This window comes from Brachypodium distachyon, chromosome 4 (assembly GCF_000005505.3).
Source record: "Brachypodium distachyon strain Bd21 chromosome 4, Brachypodium_distachyon_v3.0, whole genome shotgun sequence".
NCBI classification, from domain to species: Eukaryota; Viridiplantae; Streptophyta; class Magnoliopsida; order Poales; family Poaceae; genus Brachypodium; species Brachypodium distachyon.
In genome coordinates, this window is record NC_016134.3 from 4,881,388 (window position 1) to 4,897,851 (window position 16,464).

Here is a 16,464-nt window from a genome sequence, read left to right on the forward strand (position 1 = left end):
ATATATTAAATTGGAGTTGGTGGTGATGGTACGGCCGTCGCGGTACGTCACTTCACCAAAATTACGAATCTGCCACCACGGTACCCACGCGTCTTTTAGTCCCGGCTTCTGCAGTCCTCAAGCGCAGAAAAAACACGTACCGCATAAAAAAAAGAGCCCTCCTCGCTCCTCCTACTCTCCTGTGAATCTCACCCCCACCCCTTGCCTGATCCGGATCTTGCCGCCGCCCTTCGGATCTCGCCCACGCCCGCCGCCGCTCTTGGTCGCCTCCACCAACTCGTGCGCGTCAGGGACATCCGTGTGCGGAAGGCGGCTGCGGACCCGCGTCTCCGTCGCGCGCCCTGACTGCCGCCTCCACCAGCTCGTGCACGCCGGTGGCTATCCTTTCTATGCGCTTCTTTACACTTTGCAAAATATTTATTCTTCTGCCCTAGTGGAGAGGGTATTGTCTTCACCAATGTTGCCCATTGCCGGTATATGCCATCGGCAAGGCAGTACCCTATTGTATAATTGTTACCATTTACTGTAAAATTAACTTCTGGAGCTTGCCCTTTTGCTAGCCTTGCGAAGATCGGGGAACGGTGAAGAACATTGATGTCATTAAGAGATCCAGGTAAACCAAAGAAGGCATACCAAATCCAAAGATCTTGTGAAGCAACAACTTCTAGAATGATTGTGGGCTCATGCACATGGCCAATATGCATACCTTGCCATGATGAAGGGAAATTTTTCCACCCCTAATGCATGCAGTCGATGCTCCCTAGCATTTCAGGGAACCCTCTGCTCTCTCCAATTGCAAGCAATCTAGCGGTATCGGCTTCATTTGGAGATCTAAGATACTCATCTCCGAAAACTTCAACAATAGCTCTAACAAATGCTTTCATACTTTTCAAAGCGGTACTTCCTCCAATCCGAACGTACTCATCTGTAGCATCCGCTGTTACAACATAAGTCAACATTCGGAACACTGCGGTAGCCTTCTGAAGAGATGATAACCCAAGTTTTCTGGCAGCATTTCTTTTCTGCACAAAATAGGTATTGTGTTCCTGCACAGCTTTCACTATGCAAAAAAACAACGGTCGAGACATTTGAAACCTACGAAAACAAAGGTAATTAGTTGAACACTAGAGGAACAATATAAATGCAAGTAAAAACCATATGTACGCATTGCTTACCTTCGGCGAAAATATGAGGGGCCATAGACAGGATGCTGCGCGAAGTAGTCTTCGAATAATCTAGCATGCCCAGCTGACGTATCACGGTTAATTACCTGATGACACGGCACTGAACCGCGATGGCGTCGAGCATTGAACCGCGTGTTCGCGTCGAGAACTATGGCCGCCGTAGCAACCATTAGTTCATGGCCGTCGTCTTCATGCTCCTGCTCCTGCTCCTCCTCCTTCTCATCCAACGAACTCACGTATTACCAAAGTAAGCTACGACTCATTTTTGTGAGATGAGACTGAGAGATGTGGTAGAGAGTGAACGGACAATGGCTTCAGAGCTCCACATATATGTAGACCAAGAAATATATCCATTGGAAATATAGCCGTTTGAAAATATAGCCGTTGAGAATATAGCCGTTTGGAAATATAGCCGTCGGAAATATAGCCGTTTGATAATTAAATTATAATACTATAGTTTATTTACTTAAATGAATATTAAAATAAAACTATTTGATTTAAATTATAAACATTCCAAATATATAATTTCAAGTCAAGTCGTTTGAAATATAGAGTTTTTATATGAATAAAATATGGATGAATGAATTATAGGAGGTGAGATTTGGGTAGTCTGCTAGGGAGATGACAAATTTGAGGAGGGAATCTATACTAGGGAGTAGTGAGTCCTCATGTGAAGATTTATGGGCTCACATTTAGTTAGTCTACCGGTGATGCTCTAACACACTGAAAACACACATCAACTTTTTTTTTATTCCCTCAAAAGGAAAATCAACTTTATTTTTGAGACAAAAGAATTTGGGATGGAAAAATTGGAAAATCGTCCTCGAAAGAGCACAACACAACGACCTCTCTAAAAAGGAGAATAAAGAAAAACGAAAAAGAAAGGGGAAAATGGCATCTTCTACCTCATCCTCTGCCCCTCTCCTGCTCCATGGCCTCGCTTCCTCCTCTCCCTCGAAGGCGCAAGCTTTCTTCGCTCTCCCCGTCACCCCTTCCCCGTTCTCGGCTTCCACCTCCATCTGCGCCTCCTCGCCACAGCTGCCCCTTCCCCAGGCTGCTCGTGCCGCCGCCAGCCGAGGGGAGCAGGACAACCATGTGCAGGAGCTGAGGGTGCCCGATTCCTGGCTCACGCCTGCAGGAGCAGCGCAGGTCTGGTCCCAATATTTCACCTCTCTTCGCCCCTGTAGTCCTGTAGCAGCAGCTGTGTGCTGATTGAGTATGTGGTCGTGCTCCAGTTCTTGCACACCAACCTAGGGTTGAACAGGCTAATCTCAGGTTCAAATTTGATGCGTTTTGGAGAGATGTCCATCAGTCCATGGTACAGTATGTCAGAGTAGTTGCATTACTTTGTAGTCTTGTACTTAGTAGAATGCTAAGCATATAGTGCTCCTATTTTATCCTCTGTTTGAGTGATGTACACTTATCTGTAGCTTGAGGTCTCTGAATTCACAACTTAAGTAGAAGCTCGAGTATCGCACTGTCGGGTTCGAAGAAATCAGCACTTAACACGGTGGTCATGAGCTTGTTCCTGAAATTTTGCGATAGGCACACAAGTGAAGATTACTACTCCGTATCTCGAATGCTTTGTTGTATAGGTAGATCGTGTATTTGTTTTTTGAACTGCAGAAAGAGAAAACTATTTATTGTGCAGCTCCAAATATGTTGTGTCGTAGTACAGTATACAACTATATTATCTTTCCCTTGCGTCTGTTTATATGGATCGCTATGCTTGTTGATTGATATATATATGGCACTTGTACAATCACTGACTGAAGAGGACACCTCCAATTTCTACCCCTTGCCAGGAATCCGAATGGCTTAGAGTGACACTGCACAAGTGGCTCGACGACGAGTACTGCCCCGAGCCAGCCAATGTGGACATCAGCAACACCGCCGCGAGATCGTACCATGAGTCCCTGACGACGAAACAGTCTGATCTGGGGGAGATCCTGCTGAAGATGGTCGGAGATTTGCAGGAACTGTCGTACCAGGAGAGCTTCCACGGGGCGTTCTCGGCTGCCAATGCTGCGGTTCGGTTGATAACACAGAGGATGGATTCATCATCTGGTGAGTGATCACTGAAAGACAATGCAATGCTCTGAACCGAAGCTTGTTTTAGTCAATTGGGATGCGGGTGCTCGGATCTGATTGGCCCTAGCATACACATCATCGTGCTTAGTGGACCGAGGTTCGGATCTGATTGGCCCTAGCATACACATCATCGTGCTTAGTGGACCGAGGTTGATCCGACGTACGTTCATGGGTGCGCAATCTGCTTGCTTTGTGAAATGGAATGGTGTAATTCTGATATTGTAAGTATACCTGCCAAGGACAAACTGACCCAAAATGAGTTTGTTAATTACCTGACGTTGTCTGTTTGTGAAACTGAATGCTAAGCAGTAGTGTATACCAACCTGAATCCAAGCCACAGAGTGCTTATCCTGATGACACTGAGAAGTGAAAACAACCTGGAAATATCACGGTGTTTCTCCTTGTTGGTTTTTCATTTTGGCTATTGTTTTCCTTTCCGTATATATTTTTGACCTAGCTCCTTTCCGTCCAATATGAACAATGAACGGCAGAACACCTGGCATTTCCTAAAAAAGGCCCTATTCCTAACACAAGGTATTTTCTTGGCATAATCATCCTCTAGATATATAGCTATACCAACTAGACATGTAGGAGGTCCCAACTTATAGCAAAAGCAACTTTATATATTAATATTTCCCAGAACATTGTGACTATTTAGATGTGTGTCCCTGCTTGTGATAGAAGCTATGGCATGTAAAAGGGTTGTTCGTGAGTCCCATGTAGCAAAACCTTAAGGAATCATAAACATTTGTAGAACAACCCATAAGCAATCAGGGCTTCTCCAATGTTTAAGGCCAGATTTGTCCATAAAATGCTTCTCACCAAGTAGACCATAAGCGAACCAGTATATCCGAATCTATGCTCTGTGTAGTCCATAAGCGAACGTACACATATAAGCAAAAACTAATTCATCCTTAACTACTTTGTGTATAACTTTTACAAAAAAGAAAGTAAAGTTTTAAATTCCTCGTGGGCTATCCTTGAGCTTTTAGGCTCATGGTAAGTGGTAACCTCTCACAACGCATATGAACAGCCCACAAGAGCCGCTTCCTTTATTGTTTGTGGACAATCTTTGCAACAAATTGTGGATGCGCTGGAAAAAAATATTTTTCTCTCTTCACAGAAGTAAACTTTATATATCATGACTATTTCCATGAGCCATGTAGGCACAACCGCACAAGCGGCCTGTGGTAAAACTTCGCATCTATAAACTCTGTAGTGCACGCCATGCACCACACTCAGAAACCAGATGTTGCATGGATTCATTTTTGTGCAACAAGTCTCTCTCGTCTTCACTGCGAGCTATGCCATTCAGTGTGGGACCCACGTGGACCGTTCTTCATCCAGCGTGTACATGGCATCCCCTCCACGTAGGACACGGCCTGCTCCGACGTGGCGTGGCACGCCACGTCAGATCAATGTCCACCAACCACCCAAGTCACCACCAGCCGCCGGCCCAGCTCCAAGAACGAAGGCGTCCAACATCACGCTGAGCACACATCCCCTTCCCTTCTTCTCACCAACCACCGGAAAAGCCGCCGGTCTCCTCTTCCTCCTCCTCCGACGACGATGGCGGCGGCGATGTCGGTGTCGGCGGTGGTCCCTCCGGCGGCGGCGGTGGCGCGGGCGCGGACGCTGCTCTGCGTGCCGGCGACGGCGCGGGCGCCGCGGGAGATGGCGGCGGAGGTGGCCGCCGCCGCCGCGCTCGGCGCCGACGTGGCGGAGCTCCGGCTCGACCGGCTCTCCGGGTTCGCGCCGCGCAGGGACCTGCCCGCGCTCCTCGCCAAGCCCCGCGCGCTCCCCGCCCTCGTCACCTACAGGTGGGCTTTCGCGGCCGCCCCCCTCGGGGTTCGAGGAGAGGCCTGAGATGGCACAGAGCTTCTCTGTGGATTCCTATCGGGATTGGGTTGGGAATTGTGGCCTCGTGTTATGCCGGATTGCCGGGGTTTAACTGAATAATCTTTCTTTTGGGGGGATTTTAACTCGGCCTTGTATCGTCACAGGAAAATGCAGTAACAATTTGATCTTTTGCGTCGTTCAAAGCTAAATGTATGTTGTTTACTATTGATTTGATAGGCCCAAGTGGGAAGGAGGCGAGTACGATGGTGATGATGAACCGCGATTCGAGGCACTACAATTAGCAATGGAACTGGGAGCTGAGTATGTCGATATTGAGCTTAAGGTTAGTGCTGTGAAAACCTTTTTTTTTTCTCTTTCTCTTGGATAATTGAATCACAACACTATCCTTCACTAGTAGTACGCAAGTAGATCTTCTTTATTCTACTGCAATTAGCATATTTACTTCAGGCTATTGTGCCTATTGTTGCTATGATGGTTAATTATACATTTAAGACTTCACCATAAGGTGCTTCCTCCGTTCCTTTTTGTAAGATGTTCTAGATTTCTGCTAAGTCAAAGTTTGACCAACTTTATAAAAAATCTACAACTCCAAAGTAGTTTTATTAAATCCTTTATGATATATATCTTCATATAATACTTACTCGATATCGTAAATATTAATGTACTTTCCTGTAAACATTGTCAAACTTTAAGAAGTTTAGATTAGGACAAAGCTAGAACGTCTTATATTTGGGAACGGAGGTAGTATGCATGTACCAGTTTAAAATTCCGCTACCAAGTTCCTAACTTTAGAGACTTGGGGTAAGATGAACCCTTGTTTATCATGAATGTTATAATACTGTCTTTTGAACCTAGGAGGCTATGAAGCAGTTTGCAGCTTCTTAGCATAATCTTGTTATTGTGCAGGTCGCTGACAAATTTATGAAATTCATGTCCGGAAAGAAACCTGAAAAATGTAAGCTCATCGTTTCATCCCATAACTATGATAATACTCCATCAGCAGAAGAGCTTGGAAGTTTGTTGGCTCAGATACAAGCAACAGGAGCTGATATAGTGAAAATTGCAACCACTGCTACTGAAATTGTTGATGTGTCAAGGATGTTTCAAATACTTGTACACTGCCAAGTGAGTTTTATGTCTGATTCTATGCAAGCTCTGTGTCCACTAGTGTTACCTCTTGCTACTTTTTTTGTTTAATAGTATTAGTCCATACAGTTCTGTATATACCTCATTTGGCATGCAATCTAGTGATAATCCCTTGGAATAAGCTTAAAAAGGATAATGTTGGCGATGCAAAATCTGCTTTAGTAGATCTGTTGAAGATTCTTTACACTCGTAAGGCTCTCTCAATTTTACATAGAGTATGGGTGCGATGATTTCTCATACGCAACAAATTTAGATCATCCTGTCTGAATATTGCTACTGTTAGTATATTTTGTTAGTGATAGTGCACTGTGGTGTAGCAACATTAACACAAGATAGACTAGGAATGCACCTTCTATGCCCATATATCGATTCAGGGGCTCTCTCACACTTGAGAAAGATATCATGCTATTTGGTGATGTCCATGACTCCACATTTTCTTGCTCAGGTGCTTTAGCATGATTCCTAGTTCACATTATCTTGTATTTGAATAATGAATTAGGAAAAGCAGGTGCCAATCATAGGACTGGTGATGAATGACAGAGGTTTTATTTCTCGGGTTCTTTGCCCAAAATTTGGCGGATACCTTACTTTTGGTTCTCTTGCAAAAGGAAAAGAATCTGCACCTGCACAACCAACTGCCGCAGACTTGATTAATGTGTACAACATTAGGCAGATAGGCCCAGATACTAGGGTGTTCGGTATTATTGGAAAGCCCGTCGGCCACAGTAAAAGCCCAATTTTGCATAATGAAGCTTTCAGATCGGTGGGTATGGATGCTGTGTATGTTCCATTTTTGGTGGATGACTTGGCTAGATTTCTTACTACCTACTCTTCACCAGACTTTGCTGGCTTCAGGTACCCGATCTTAGTATCTACTCTCAGTGAGAGGCAATCTGTTATATTTTTTATACACTTATGCAATCAAATACTCTATTCCTCCATGCTATCAGACATTAACTCTTAATTATTTGCATCCAATTAATTGGATTTTAGTTGCACAATTCCCCATAAGGAAGCAGCAGTTAGGTGCTGTGACGAGGTTGATCCTATTGCCAGGGTAATTCCACCCTTCATATCCTCTGCTACTCCATTTATTAGATAGTTTTAGCCCTTAAAAATACCCATAGTAACATTTGGAAGTATGGCACTATTTGCAGGACATTGGAGCTGTTAACACAATCGTTAGAAGATCTGATGGAAAACTTGTAGGCTACAATACTGACTATGTTGGTGCAATTTCTGCTATTGAGGATGGAATAAGAGGTTTCTATTTGCCACTACTTTATATGAATGTATATTGGCGATTAGTATTAAATTGTAAGTGCATGTTGAACCAATTTGCAGCATCACAATCAACGCACTCCACTGCCTCACCGCTGGCTGGAAGGCTTTTCGTTGTTATAGGGGCTGGTGGTGCAGGGAAAGCACTTGCTTATGGTGCAAAAGAGAAGGGAGCAAGAGTGGTAATAGCAAACCGTACTTTTGGTACGCACTTCTTCTGGAGCCTCTTGTGCTACTGAATAAAATAATTTAATCACATCGCTTTTCATGTTTAGTCCTTGCAACACGTCATCTTTTAGGCAACCATACAAATGTGTAATTACATTTTTATTGTTCTAGCCGCATTGTTTCTCAAAAGAGTCAAAAGTAAGCATTCACTTTGGAAACCCTTACACGACAAAAAGAAGGCATGCAGCCCAAACCTCAAAACCTTTGACCTTTCCATGTCCAGAATTATTGGCCACCCTAGCTTGAAGACTAATGCAAGTTAATTCAAAATTTCACTTCATCATGTTCTATTTAAGTTAGGTACCATGTTTTTGTTCTGAAACTTCTCTTGGTAATTGCTTCCTTGAGATAAAAACATTATCTTGTGAGTTCAATGATTTTTGTACTTACCAGCACGTGCTCAAGAACTTGCCAACTTAATTGGCGGGCCTGCTTTGACTCTGTCGGAGTTGGAAAATTACCATCCGGAGGAAGGGATGGTTCTTGCAAACACGACAGCCATTGGAATGCATCCAAATGTTAATGACACTCCTTTATCCAAGGTCTTAAACTTGCCTGTTTTGCTCGGTCTTAACCGTAATCAATATCTCCCGCCTTTTCTAGTTTCATGTAACAGCGATATAATTTTGCAGCAAGCACTGAAGTCGTATGCTGTTGTCTTCGATGCGGTTTACACACCGAAAGAGACTAGACTTCTCAGGGAAGCTGCGGAATGCGGAGCCACAGTTGTTAGTGGTTTGGAGATGTTCATAAGGCAAGCAATGGGTCAATTTGAGCATTTCACGGGCACGCCAGGTACCTCTTTCTGCCCTCTTTTTCCTGCTCTCTTTTTCCTGCATTACCCAAGAATTCGCCTAGTAGTACGTCTTACATCATTTCTCCTATGACCCGTCATACAGCTCCAGATAGCTTGATGCGTGATATTGTTCTGACAAAGACATGATAAGGTTTGTTCAAAATGCAACCTTCCTTTTCCATCATAAGTTTTAAAAAATTAGTCCAGTGCCATTATCTTTTTGCATCTTTCCTAGATTTCCAGTTAGATACCAGAATGGGTGCAAGACCCTACCTTTCAGTTCTGGCTAGATATCTTTTGGGACCTAGACTTGCTTGGCCATAGTTTTAGTTCTCCAGAGTATAAAGGAAAATATTGAAATAACTCTTCCCTTATTTTCAGTGGTTGATAATGAATTCCGAGCACTGGCAAATTCTTTGGAGAATCCTTGCACCGCAAAGAGAACCCAGGGCGCAGTACCGAAGCCTCGTTTGTGAGAGATGCATCCATATCTGCAGTTTTTCGTGTATTTTTTGGATTTGGATTAAGCGGTCAGTTTATGTAGATTATGAGATGGCCTCGGTTGAAACTTTGCATTGTATAGCCATATTGCCTCAAGTGTTTGTTTGCCCAAATGAGTGCGTCAAAGAACAGCAAGGAGGCTTGCTTGCCAGATTGCGTGAGCTTGTAGAATATATATTGGATCAAGACCCTACACCACTCTGCATGAGAAGTTGATAATAATATATTGATAATATGCAGCTGTTGGTATCAAGCATGTTACAGCAGATCCGATTTGCCATGTTCCACTTTGCCAAGCAGATTAATAATACCACTTTGCCATGTTCCATTGTCCTAGCAGATATGCTTCCCTTTTGTCATGCTACAGCTTATTGTAAGATTTTCTCATGTCATTTATGTGAATATAGATTATTCCCAAATGGGAAGAGATTGCAGCTATAGCTTCAAAAAAAGAAAACAAAAGACAGCATCCGAAGTTATATCGTACTCATTATGCATTTTCGACCTTGAGGCTAGACGATGATGTGCAATCAAAGAGAAAGGGAAAGAGAGAAAATAACCCTTGTTCACATTCAACTTTGTAACCAAAATTCAGTAGACACAGATGCAAAAGCGCAGTACAAAATTAAGAAAATAACCCTTGTCACATTCAAGTTTGTAAAGAAAGATTCTCTACCTCGTCAGAGGGATGTCATACTACAAAATGTATGCCATGTCAATTGGTTTTCAATCAAAAAGCAAAACAGACAAATCACAAATGACCTGCTATTGTTGGTTCTCCGTATGAACAGGTCAAATATTCAAAACATGGATGATTGGTATATATTCGGCAGCATAAAAATTTCAGGAGGAACAGCAGTTCACAGCTGTCTCCAAAACTACTCCATGATATTATAGTTTGTGAACGGATAACAGCAAAACCCAGCAGCCAAATAAGTAGTTGAACACGGCCTGAAATGCTGAATCTTGGGCTGATTTACGTGAATTTAGTTAAGTGCAAACATAAGAGTAAACTAGCTCCTTTTCTGGCTTTAATCTCCTAGCTGCCATGGCTTTTTGGAAGGTGCAAGTGTGCAACGAAGTGAACAAACAACTTGAACGGGCTCTTCTACAAGTTCAAAGATGCCAGGAACCTCCATGCCCCCCTCATAATGCCCAATCGGAGCATCTCCCTGAAAGCCATCAGTGTCTACAATTTCCTCAATGCTTCCCTCGTCAGATTCTGTTTCACTTGCAAGACACACCACCGGAACTCCTTCAACATTATCACTTGCAATGGTTTTTCCCTTGTCCTTACGAACCATGTTGCCAACATGCACACTATGTTAAGTTAGCAAATCTGAAAAAATCGGTTGCTTCTTTTTTTTCTCCTTCTCTTGTATTGGAACAACTTGAGGGGACATTGAACAAGTACTTGGCAAGAATCTCCTTATTATGGCCATGTTGACAATTTTTGCATTGTCATACTTAATCAACATTACAGGTATTTTCTCGTCGCTCTCCAATGATTCCATTCCGGATAAACCTATTCCTTCTTCTTTCACATAGTACACGACAATCAATTACACAAATCTGAGATAACGCATATCAGACCTTGCTATTGTTCTTTGCACTGGATCAACACCTTCACAATACAAATTGACCACCCAATTCTCATCTTCAAACCTAAGAACAGAGATATCCAAAAATACTTGTAGCAGATGTAGCAACATATGAAGCTCATGAAACCACAAACGCATATTTGATATTTTACCCAACCACAATGACTAGTTCATCCTTACAACTAGAGTCTCAAAACTACCAGCATTGCATCTAAATCTTTTCTGTGTTTTACTCTGTACTTGTCGGTCGATTCTCTTGACTATTTTTTGGCAATAAATAGCACACCATGGCTGTTTTATATAAAAAAAAGCAATGGGATTTGGCCCCTGTGTCAGCTCAAATATCTCATCACAAGGTACATATATTGGATATTTGGATGCAGTTTCTTCACTCTGCTACCTTGTCTACACCACAGCTAGATGCACAATGTCTACCCTATCTAATATTTCTGTATGAGGTAAGATGCCAAATTGAAACCAATTACACAGACATCCACATCATAATGTCATCAAGCACAACTACAGTTTACCACAAGTGGGGTCAATTTGGACATTAAACCGAACACGCTGTGCATCAGCTTATTACACGACGTAAGTCCGAAACTTGGTAGAACAGATATGAAGACCAATGCTTGGTTTGATGTGGTGTTTGGGCGCCATGGCTACACAAGAGATGCAGAGTCAATCTTACAGAGGAGAAGGAAGATTTGAATATAAGCCAAAACTTTTCTTTCTTCAAACCTGCGGCCAAAGCTGGCCCTTTTTTTTACAAATCACAAATAACGCGGAACATTATATGAAGCGAGAAGTTTTCATTTTGTGTTTCTAGACTAACCTTATGCGCCGTGTCAAGGATAGTGACCAGGCAGAAGCACTAAAGACCTGGGAGTGTTGATCCCTAGAAAAAAAGACTTTGGTGTCCTTTCTTCTACTGCATTTGACTGTTCAGAAAAGCGTATCCACTTCTTCACTCAATACCACCCTCTGTTTCCTGTCGAAGCAACAACACAATCTCTTAGGGAAATGTACAAATTCCTTCAACACCACATATGGGATATGTAAGATTCAGAGTTCAGGCTACCTATCTATCAATATGTGGCGCTAGTGACCAAAGAAACCACATGTCAGTCTCAAAGATCATAAGTAGCCTAAAACTTTTGTAATTCCTGTTGAGCTGCAAGGAGCAAAATACCTGTGCGGACAATCTCCCCATCCTTGATATAATTCCAAAGCTCATCAACTACATTATCTGTGTAATTTGAGAACATTCTAGCCATGTCTAAGATGACAACCTGCCAAATCCACCGAAGTAGAACACAATTAACATGGTACTGGTTGATTTCAAATAAGCAACAAAAGATAATCAAATAAAAAACTAATAAAAAAAATTGTAACCACATAGAAAGCTAGAAACTCACAACTTGTTTCCTCTTAATTAAAAATAAAAACTTGTCCCCTGAGTATTGCACATACATAAAAATACTCCCTCCGATCCTAAATTGTTGTCGAAATATTACATGTATCCAGACGCTTTTTAAAAATAGATACATCCATATTTGGGTAAATTTGAGTCAACAATTTAGGATCAGAGGGAGTACAAACTAACACAGGGAAACAATTCTGAAATGCAGGTCTCAAAAATTATTATAGCAGTAGATTGAGATATCTAATGAGATAAAATATTCTTTTTATTCTTTCTATATAACCAAAGTGGAAATTGGAGTTGCGAGGAATTTACAAACCATCTGAGGACCGCAAAGAAGATAGATGAGCTTGTAGATGAGGTCAACATTGTCATGACTGAACTTCTTGTCCGTTAAGCTTGTAGATGAGGTCAACATTGTCATGACTGAACTTTTTGTCCGTTAATAGATTGTCCTCCAGATACTTATGCAAGCAAGTGTTCTTGATCGCAACATGGAGTGGGAGGAGGCCCTTGATGATTTCATTGCCTGAGGTGCGCAGACTGGCTGATGCATGGTAGCGAAATAGCTACTCAATTATCTGGACAGCGAGAGTCAGCAGTTTGGTGTGTGGGAACATACGCCATGTAGATCATGTGGATGGGGTTTGAAGAGCTTCATGCGCTAGCCAACGCAACCAAAAGACAAATCTGATGGAAAGGACCAGGCAATCCACTTATACTTTAACACTCCCTCTCACGTGTGGTTCTCGCAGGCCTAAACGTGGATCGAAAGTGCGTCGCAATTTAATTGCGGCAACTGGGTCTCGAACTCAAGACCTCTTGGCTCTTGATACCATGAAGAGCTTCATGCACTAGCCAACGCAACCAAAAGACTGATCTGATGGAAAGGACCAGGCAATCCACTTATACTTTAACAGGATTCGTGCGGAATCCCTTGAGCTTAGGCACGTTACACTCCAAGATAACCTTAGCAAATCGGGTTTCCCTCTTGCCGCTTGCAAAGGGGGAACTAGAAATTACTTTCATCCCCTGACACACCAAATTTTTACGCGTTAAGCACCTTGTGTTGAGTGAAAACCAAGCAAAGAACTTAATTTCCTCCGAAGCCCCGCAGTTGCAAATGATGAACACAAATGGTATCTCGACGTCACTGTAGAACTGTGCATCATATGCCAATTTAGCCAAAGAGCAAACATGTAAACTTGGGTTCCAAACTATACCATCGGCACATCAAGGCCTAGCGAGACGGAGTCCACCACTCCACCCAAAGGAAGAGCTCAATAAACTCAGGGACGATATCCGCCGTGATATGCTCCCAAACATCTGCAATCTATTTGCCGTTAATAAACGCTACGTGCACCGGATTTTCCTTGTGTAACGTACACGGCATACTGATTAGGAGCGATGTAATAAGATGTATCCCCAGCAGTCACGCATTGGAGCAAAACACCGTGGTGGAACCATCAGCAAGCTCGATCTAGGAGAGTGCACTCAAGAGACACATGATCACAACGTTGAGAGGGAGCTCCGAACCGTGCCTAGTCTTAACAGCTGGGTCTAGTGCATCAGCTGACCCCATCAAAAAATTGGTACTTTGCAGGGAGAAATTTTATTTGTTCCCGACTTTTCCTTTTACTTGAAAAGAGAGACAACAACAACGAAGTAGTTGATGCTTCAAGTGAGATGATAGTGCCATCGACTTTAGACAAGTAATATCCGGCCTTGACTATCTCACCTTTTTGTAATAACCTCCTGATGATATCATTTAGAAGACGAGAGCTGGGAGCGCAACCACTCTTCTCCATTGATGAAAAGATAGTGTCAGCTTCTTCCATTGATCCTTCTTCTATAAGATTTCTTATCATTGCTCCGTAAGTAGAAGCATTTGGTACCAACCCACTGGTTGATATTGCAGCAAACAAATCTTTAGCTTCTTCTCTTCTTTTGACCTTGAACAATGCATTAATCATGGTATTGAGTATTGCAATATCAAATTTCAGATTCGTTGCACCCAATTTCTGAAACAGGGTGATTGCTTCGTTGATGCAATCGTTTCTACAAAGTCCTTGAAGAAGTATCCTGTATGTGTCAATGCCCACGGTTGTTCCACTTTCGATCATCTCATGGAACATTTTCTTCGCAGCAGCACTTCTCCCAGCATGAAATAACCCATCCAGTACGAGGTTATATGTCACAGTTGTAGGTTTGACTCCCTTCGGCAACATTTCTCTGAATAGCATCAACCCATCATCGATCCTTCCATTTTTACAATAGCCATTAACAAGTGTACTATATGTAACAACATCAGGCTCAATGCCAGCTGATACCATGACATCTAGTACTCCGAATGCCTTTTCCGTTTTGCCGACTAAGCAATATCTGTCAATCAGTGAAGTGAATGTAAAAATATCAGGCCTTTCACCTATGTGTATCACCAAGTTGAAGATATCCTGTGCATCCTTAACCCTTCCTTCGCTGCATAGTTTTTGTATTATTGAACTGAAGAACATAATGTTAGGACGAGAAATACCTTTGTTCATCATTTCAGAAACCAATTCCTTCACTTTTACCAAATCACCTTGTGTACAAAAACCCTGAATTAGGGAGTTATAAACAACTGTGTTTGGTTCTACTCCGATAGAAATCATCTGACTGAATTTTTCCATCGCATCAGCCAGCCTACCCATTCTACAAAGTGCAGCTATTACAGTTGCATAGGTGAATACATTTGGACTCACTCCTTGTCCCCTCATTTCAGTAAATATGAGAAGAGCTTCATCCATCATTCCACATTTAGCACGTGCATCAATTAATATGTTGAAACAATGGCGGTCGGCTACAATCCCATTGCTTGCCATTGAATTAAAGAGAGTGGTCATATCAACAAATCTTCCTTCGGTAGCATACCCGTGTAGCAGAACAGAGTATGAGATGACATCTGGCTTGTGGCCCTTGGTGATCATTGAATGAAAAATTTCTGCAGCTTCTTTGCTTTTTCCATGCTTGCAAAGGGAGTCCATCAACGAGTTGAAAGTTACAATATCTGGTATGACACCCTCGCCTGTCATTTTTCTGAACATTTTACCTGCCTCTTTCCACCGGCCCAAACGGGAATATCCATGGATGATGGTATTATGTCTTTTTATTCGGTTGAATACCGTTATCAACCATCTGCCGGAGGACCAACTCTACCTTGTCCATTGCTCTGGCCCTGCACAGCCCATCAATGATCGAGCTGTATGCCATCCTCGGGAGTAGGTCGAGTGCCTGCTGGCTCCTGCTATCATCACATAAGCTCTTAATAACTGTGTTGTAAGAGATGGCATTCGGCACACAGCCCAGATCGGACATCCGAAGAAGCAGAATGCTGAGAGCCTCATCTGTCCGTTTCGCGCAGCAGAGGCACTTGAGGAAGGTGTTGGCCATCACTGTCCCCTCCGCTTGCAGGCCTGCCCTGAGGAGGCGGGCGAAGAAGGCAGGCCCTAGGTCCGGGCGACGCGCGGCAGCAGCAGCAGTCCATGAGGACGCCGTAGGTGTGGACCGTGAGAGGCGCGAGCCGTGGGCCGGCTTCTGCTCGGCATATGCGGTTGAAGAAGGCGATAGCGAGGGCGGGGCCTGGATCCGGCGCACGGGCAAGGGCAGCGAGGAAGCCGTTGAAGGGGCGACCCTGGACCGGAGTGTCCTGCCGCAGCAATTCGTCGAACAGGCGGTGTGCGTCGTCCGGGCTGAACGTCCCCGCGCGGACGCGCGCTATGGCCGCGGAAAACGCAACCTTGGGATCCCAGCAGCGTGCGGGCGGCGAAGTGGAGGACGAGGGGGAGACTTTGGTGGAAGAGGAGAGGGGGAGGAGCTGAAGGCAGGACATTGGCGTGGTGGAGGAGGAGCGGCGGAGGCCGGACGTTGGCGTGGTCGACGTGGAGGAGCGGCGGCGGCGGAGGATGCGGAGGCCGGACGTTGGGGAGGCGGCGGCGGAGGAGGAGGAGGAGGAGCGGCGGAGGATGCGGAGGCCGGACATTGGCGAGGCGGCGGCGGAGGATGCGGAGTCTCCTGAAGTCTCAACCTCTGTTCTCGAACACCTTTCCAAAAAAAGGTTTTTCTCAGTAAACTGTATCGAATTTCAATCCACACTTCTATCCGGACAGAATCACAAGTGTTTTTTTTTTCCTTTCGAAAAGGAGCACATGTTCATATATGAAAAGGTTTGTTTGTCCACAATTAAATCATCAGTTGACAAAATAAGTGGGGGGAACAAAGGCAATCACAAACTAGCGACCAAGCATATTCAAATTCGATCAAAACAGGTACTTTCGGACAGAGATGGAATTGGATAAATCACCCTGCATAGCATGA

At 43.6% G+C, this 16,464-nt stretch overlaps 2 protein-coding genes and 1 pseudogene across 6 annotated transcripts; 2 read left to right on the plus strand and 1 right to left on the minus strand.

Moving 5' to 3' along the window:
• The first annotated feature begins 2,044 nt into the window (after positions 1-2,044).
• On the plus strand, positions 2,045-3,659 carry LOC100828014. 2 transcript variants are annotated; one of them, XR_732082.3, is made up of 3 exons: positions 2,045-2,333; positions 2,990-3,372; positions 3,425-3,632. XR_732082.3 is itself a non-coding variant. In XM_003575760.4 (2 exons), exons 1-2 carry the CDS (start codon positions 2,076-2,078, stop codon positions 3,257-3,259), a joined length of 528 nt encoding a protein of 175 aa, XP_003575808.1. In that variant the 5' UTR covers positions 2,045-2,075; the 3' UTR covers positions 3,260-3,659. The 2 variants fall into 2 exon arrangements, 1 of the variants encoding a protein (XP_003575808.1); XM_003575760.4 differs by having other exon boundaries at positions 2,990-3,659.
• A 1,081-nt stretch (positions 3,660-4,740) lies between these two features.
• On the plus strand, positions 4,741-9,328 carry LOC100830448 (bifunctional 3-dehydroquinate dehydratase/shikimate dehydrogenase, chloroplastic). 4 transcript variants are annotated; one of them, XM_010238907.3, is made up of 11 exons: positions 4,742-5,095; positions 5,352-5,457; positions 6,042-6,260; positions 6,790-7,136; positions 7,275-7,338; positions 7,439-7,544; positions 7,626-7,766; positions 8,184-8,332; positions 8,423-8,585; positions 8,690-8,737; positions 8,968-9,328. In XM_010238907.3, the coding sequence occupies exons 1-10, from the start codon at positions 4,845-4,847 to the stop codon at positions 8,731-8,733; spliced, it is 1,590 nt and encodes a 529-aa protein (XP_010237209.1). In that variant the 5' UTR covers positions 4,742-4,844; the 3' UTR covers positions 8,734-8,737; positions 8,968-9,328. The 4 variants fall into 4 exon arrangements, with proteins under 4 accessions (XP_010237207.1, XP_010237209.1, XP_003575813.1 ...); XM_010238906.3 differs by having other exon boundaries at positions 4,744-5,095; positions 6,781-7,136; XM_010238905.3 differs by lacking the exon at positions 8,690-8,737 and having other exon boundaries at positions 4,741-5,095; positions 8,968-9,326.
• On the minus strand, positions 9,241-16,295 carry LOC104584386 (annotated as a pseudogene).
• Positions 16,296-16,464: the final 169 nt, after the last annotated feature.

Coding starts and splice junctions, on each gene's coding strand:
- LOC100828014 (XM_003575760.4), top strand. CDS start 2,076: ATGGCATCTTCTACCTCATCCTCTGCCCCTCTCCTGCTCCATGGCCTC. Junction 2,334..2,989: donor CGCCTGCAGGAGCAGCGCAG/GTCTGGTCCCAA, acceptor ACCCCTTGCCAG/GAATCCGAATGGCTTAGAGT.
- LOC100830448 (XM_003575765.4), top strand. CDS start 4,845: ATGGCGGCGGCGATGTCGGTGTCGGCGGTGGTCCCTCCGGCGGCGGCG. Junction 7,137..7,274: donor CCAGACTTTGCTGGCTTCAG/GTACCCGATCTT, acceptor ATTGGATTTTAG/TTGCACAATTCCCCATAAGG. Junction 8,586..8,967: donor GCATTTCACGGGCACGCCAG/GTACCTCTTTCT, acceptor CCTTATTTTCAG/TGGTTGATAATGAATTCCGA.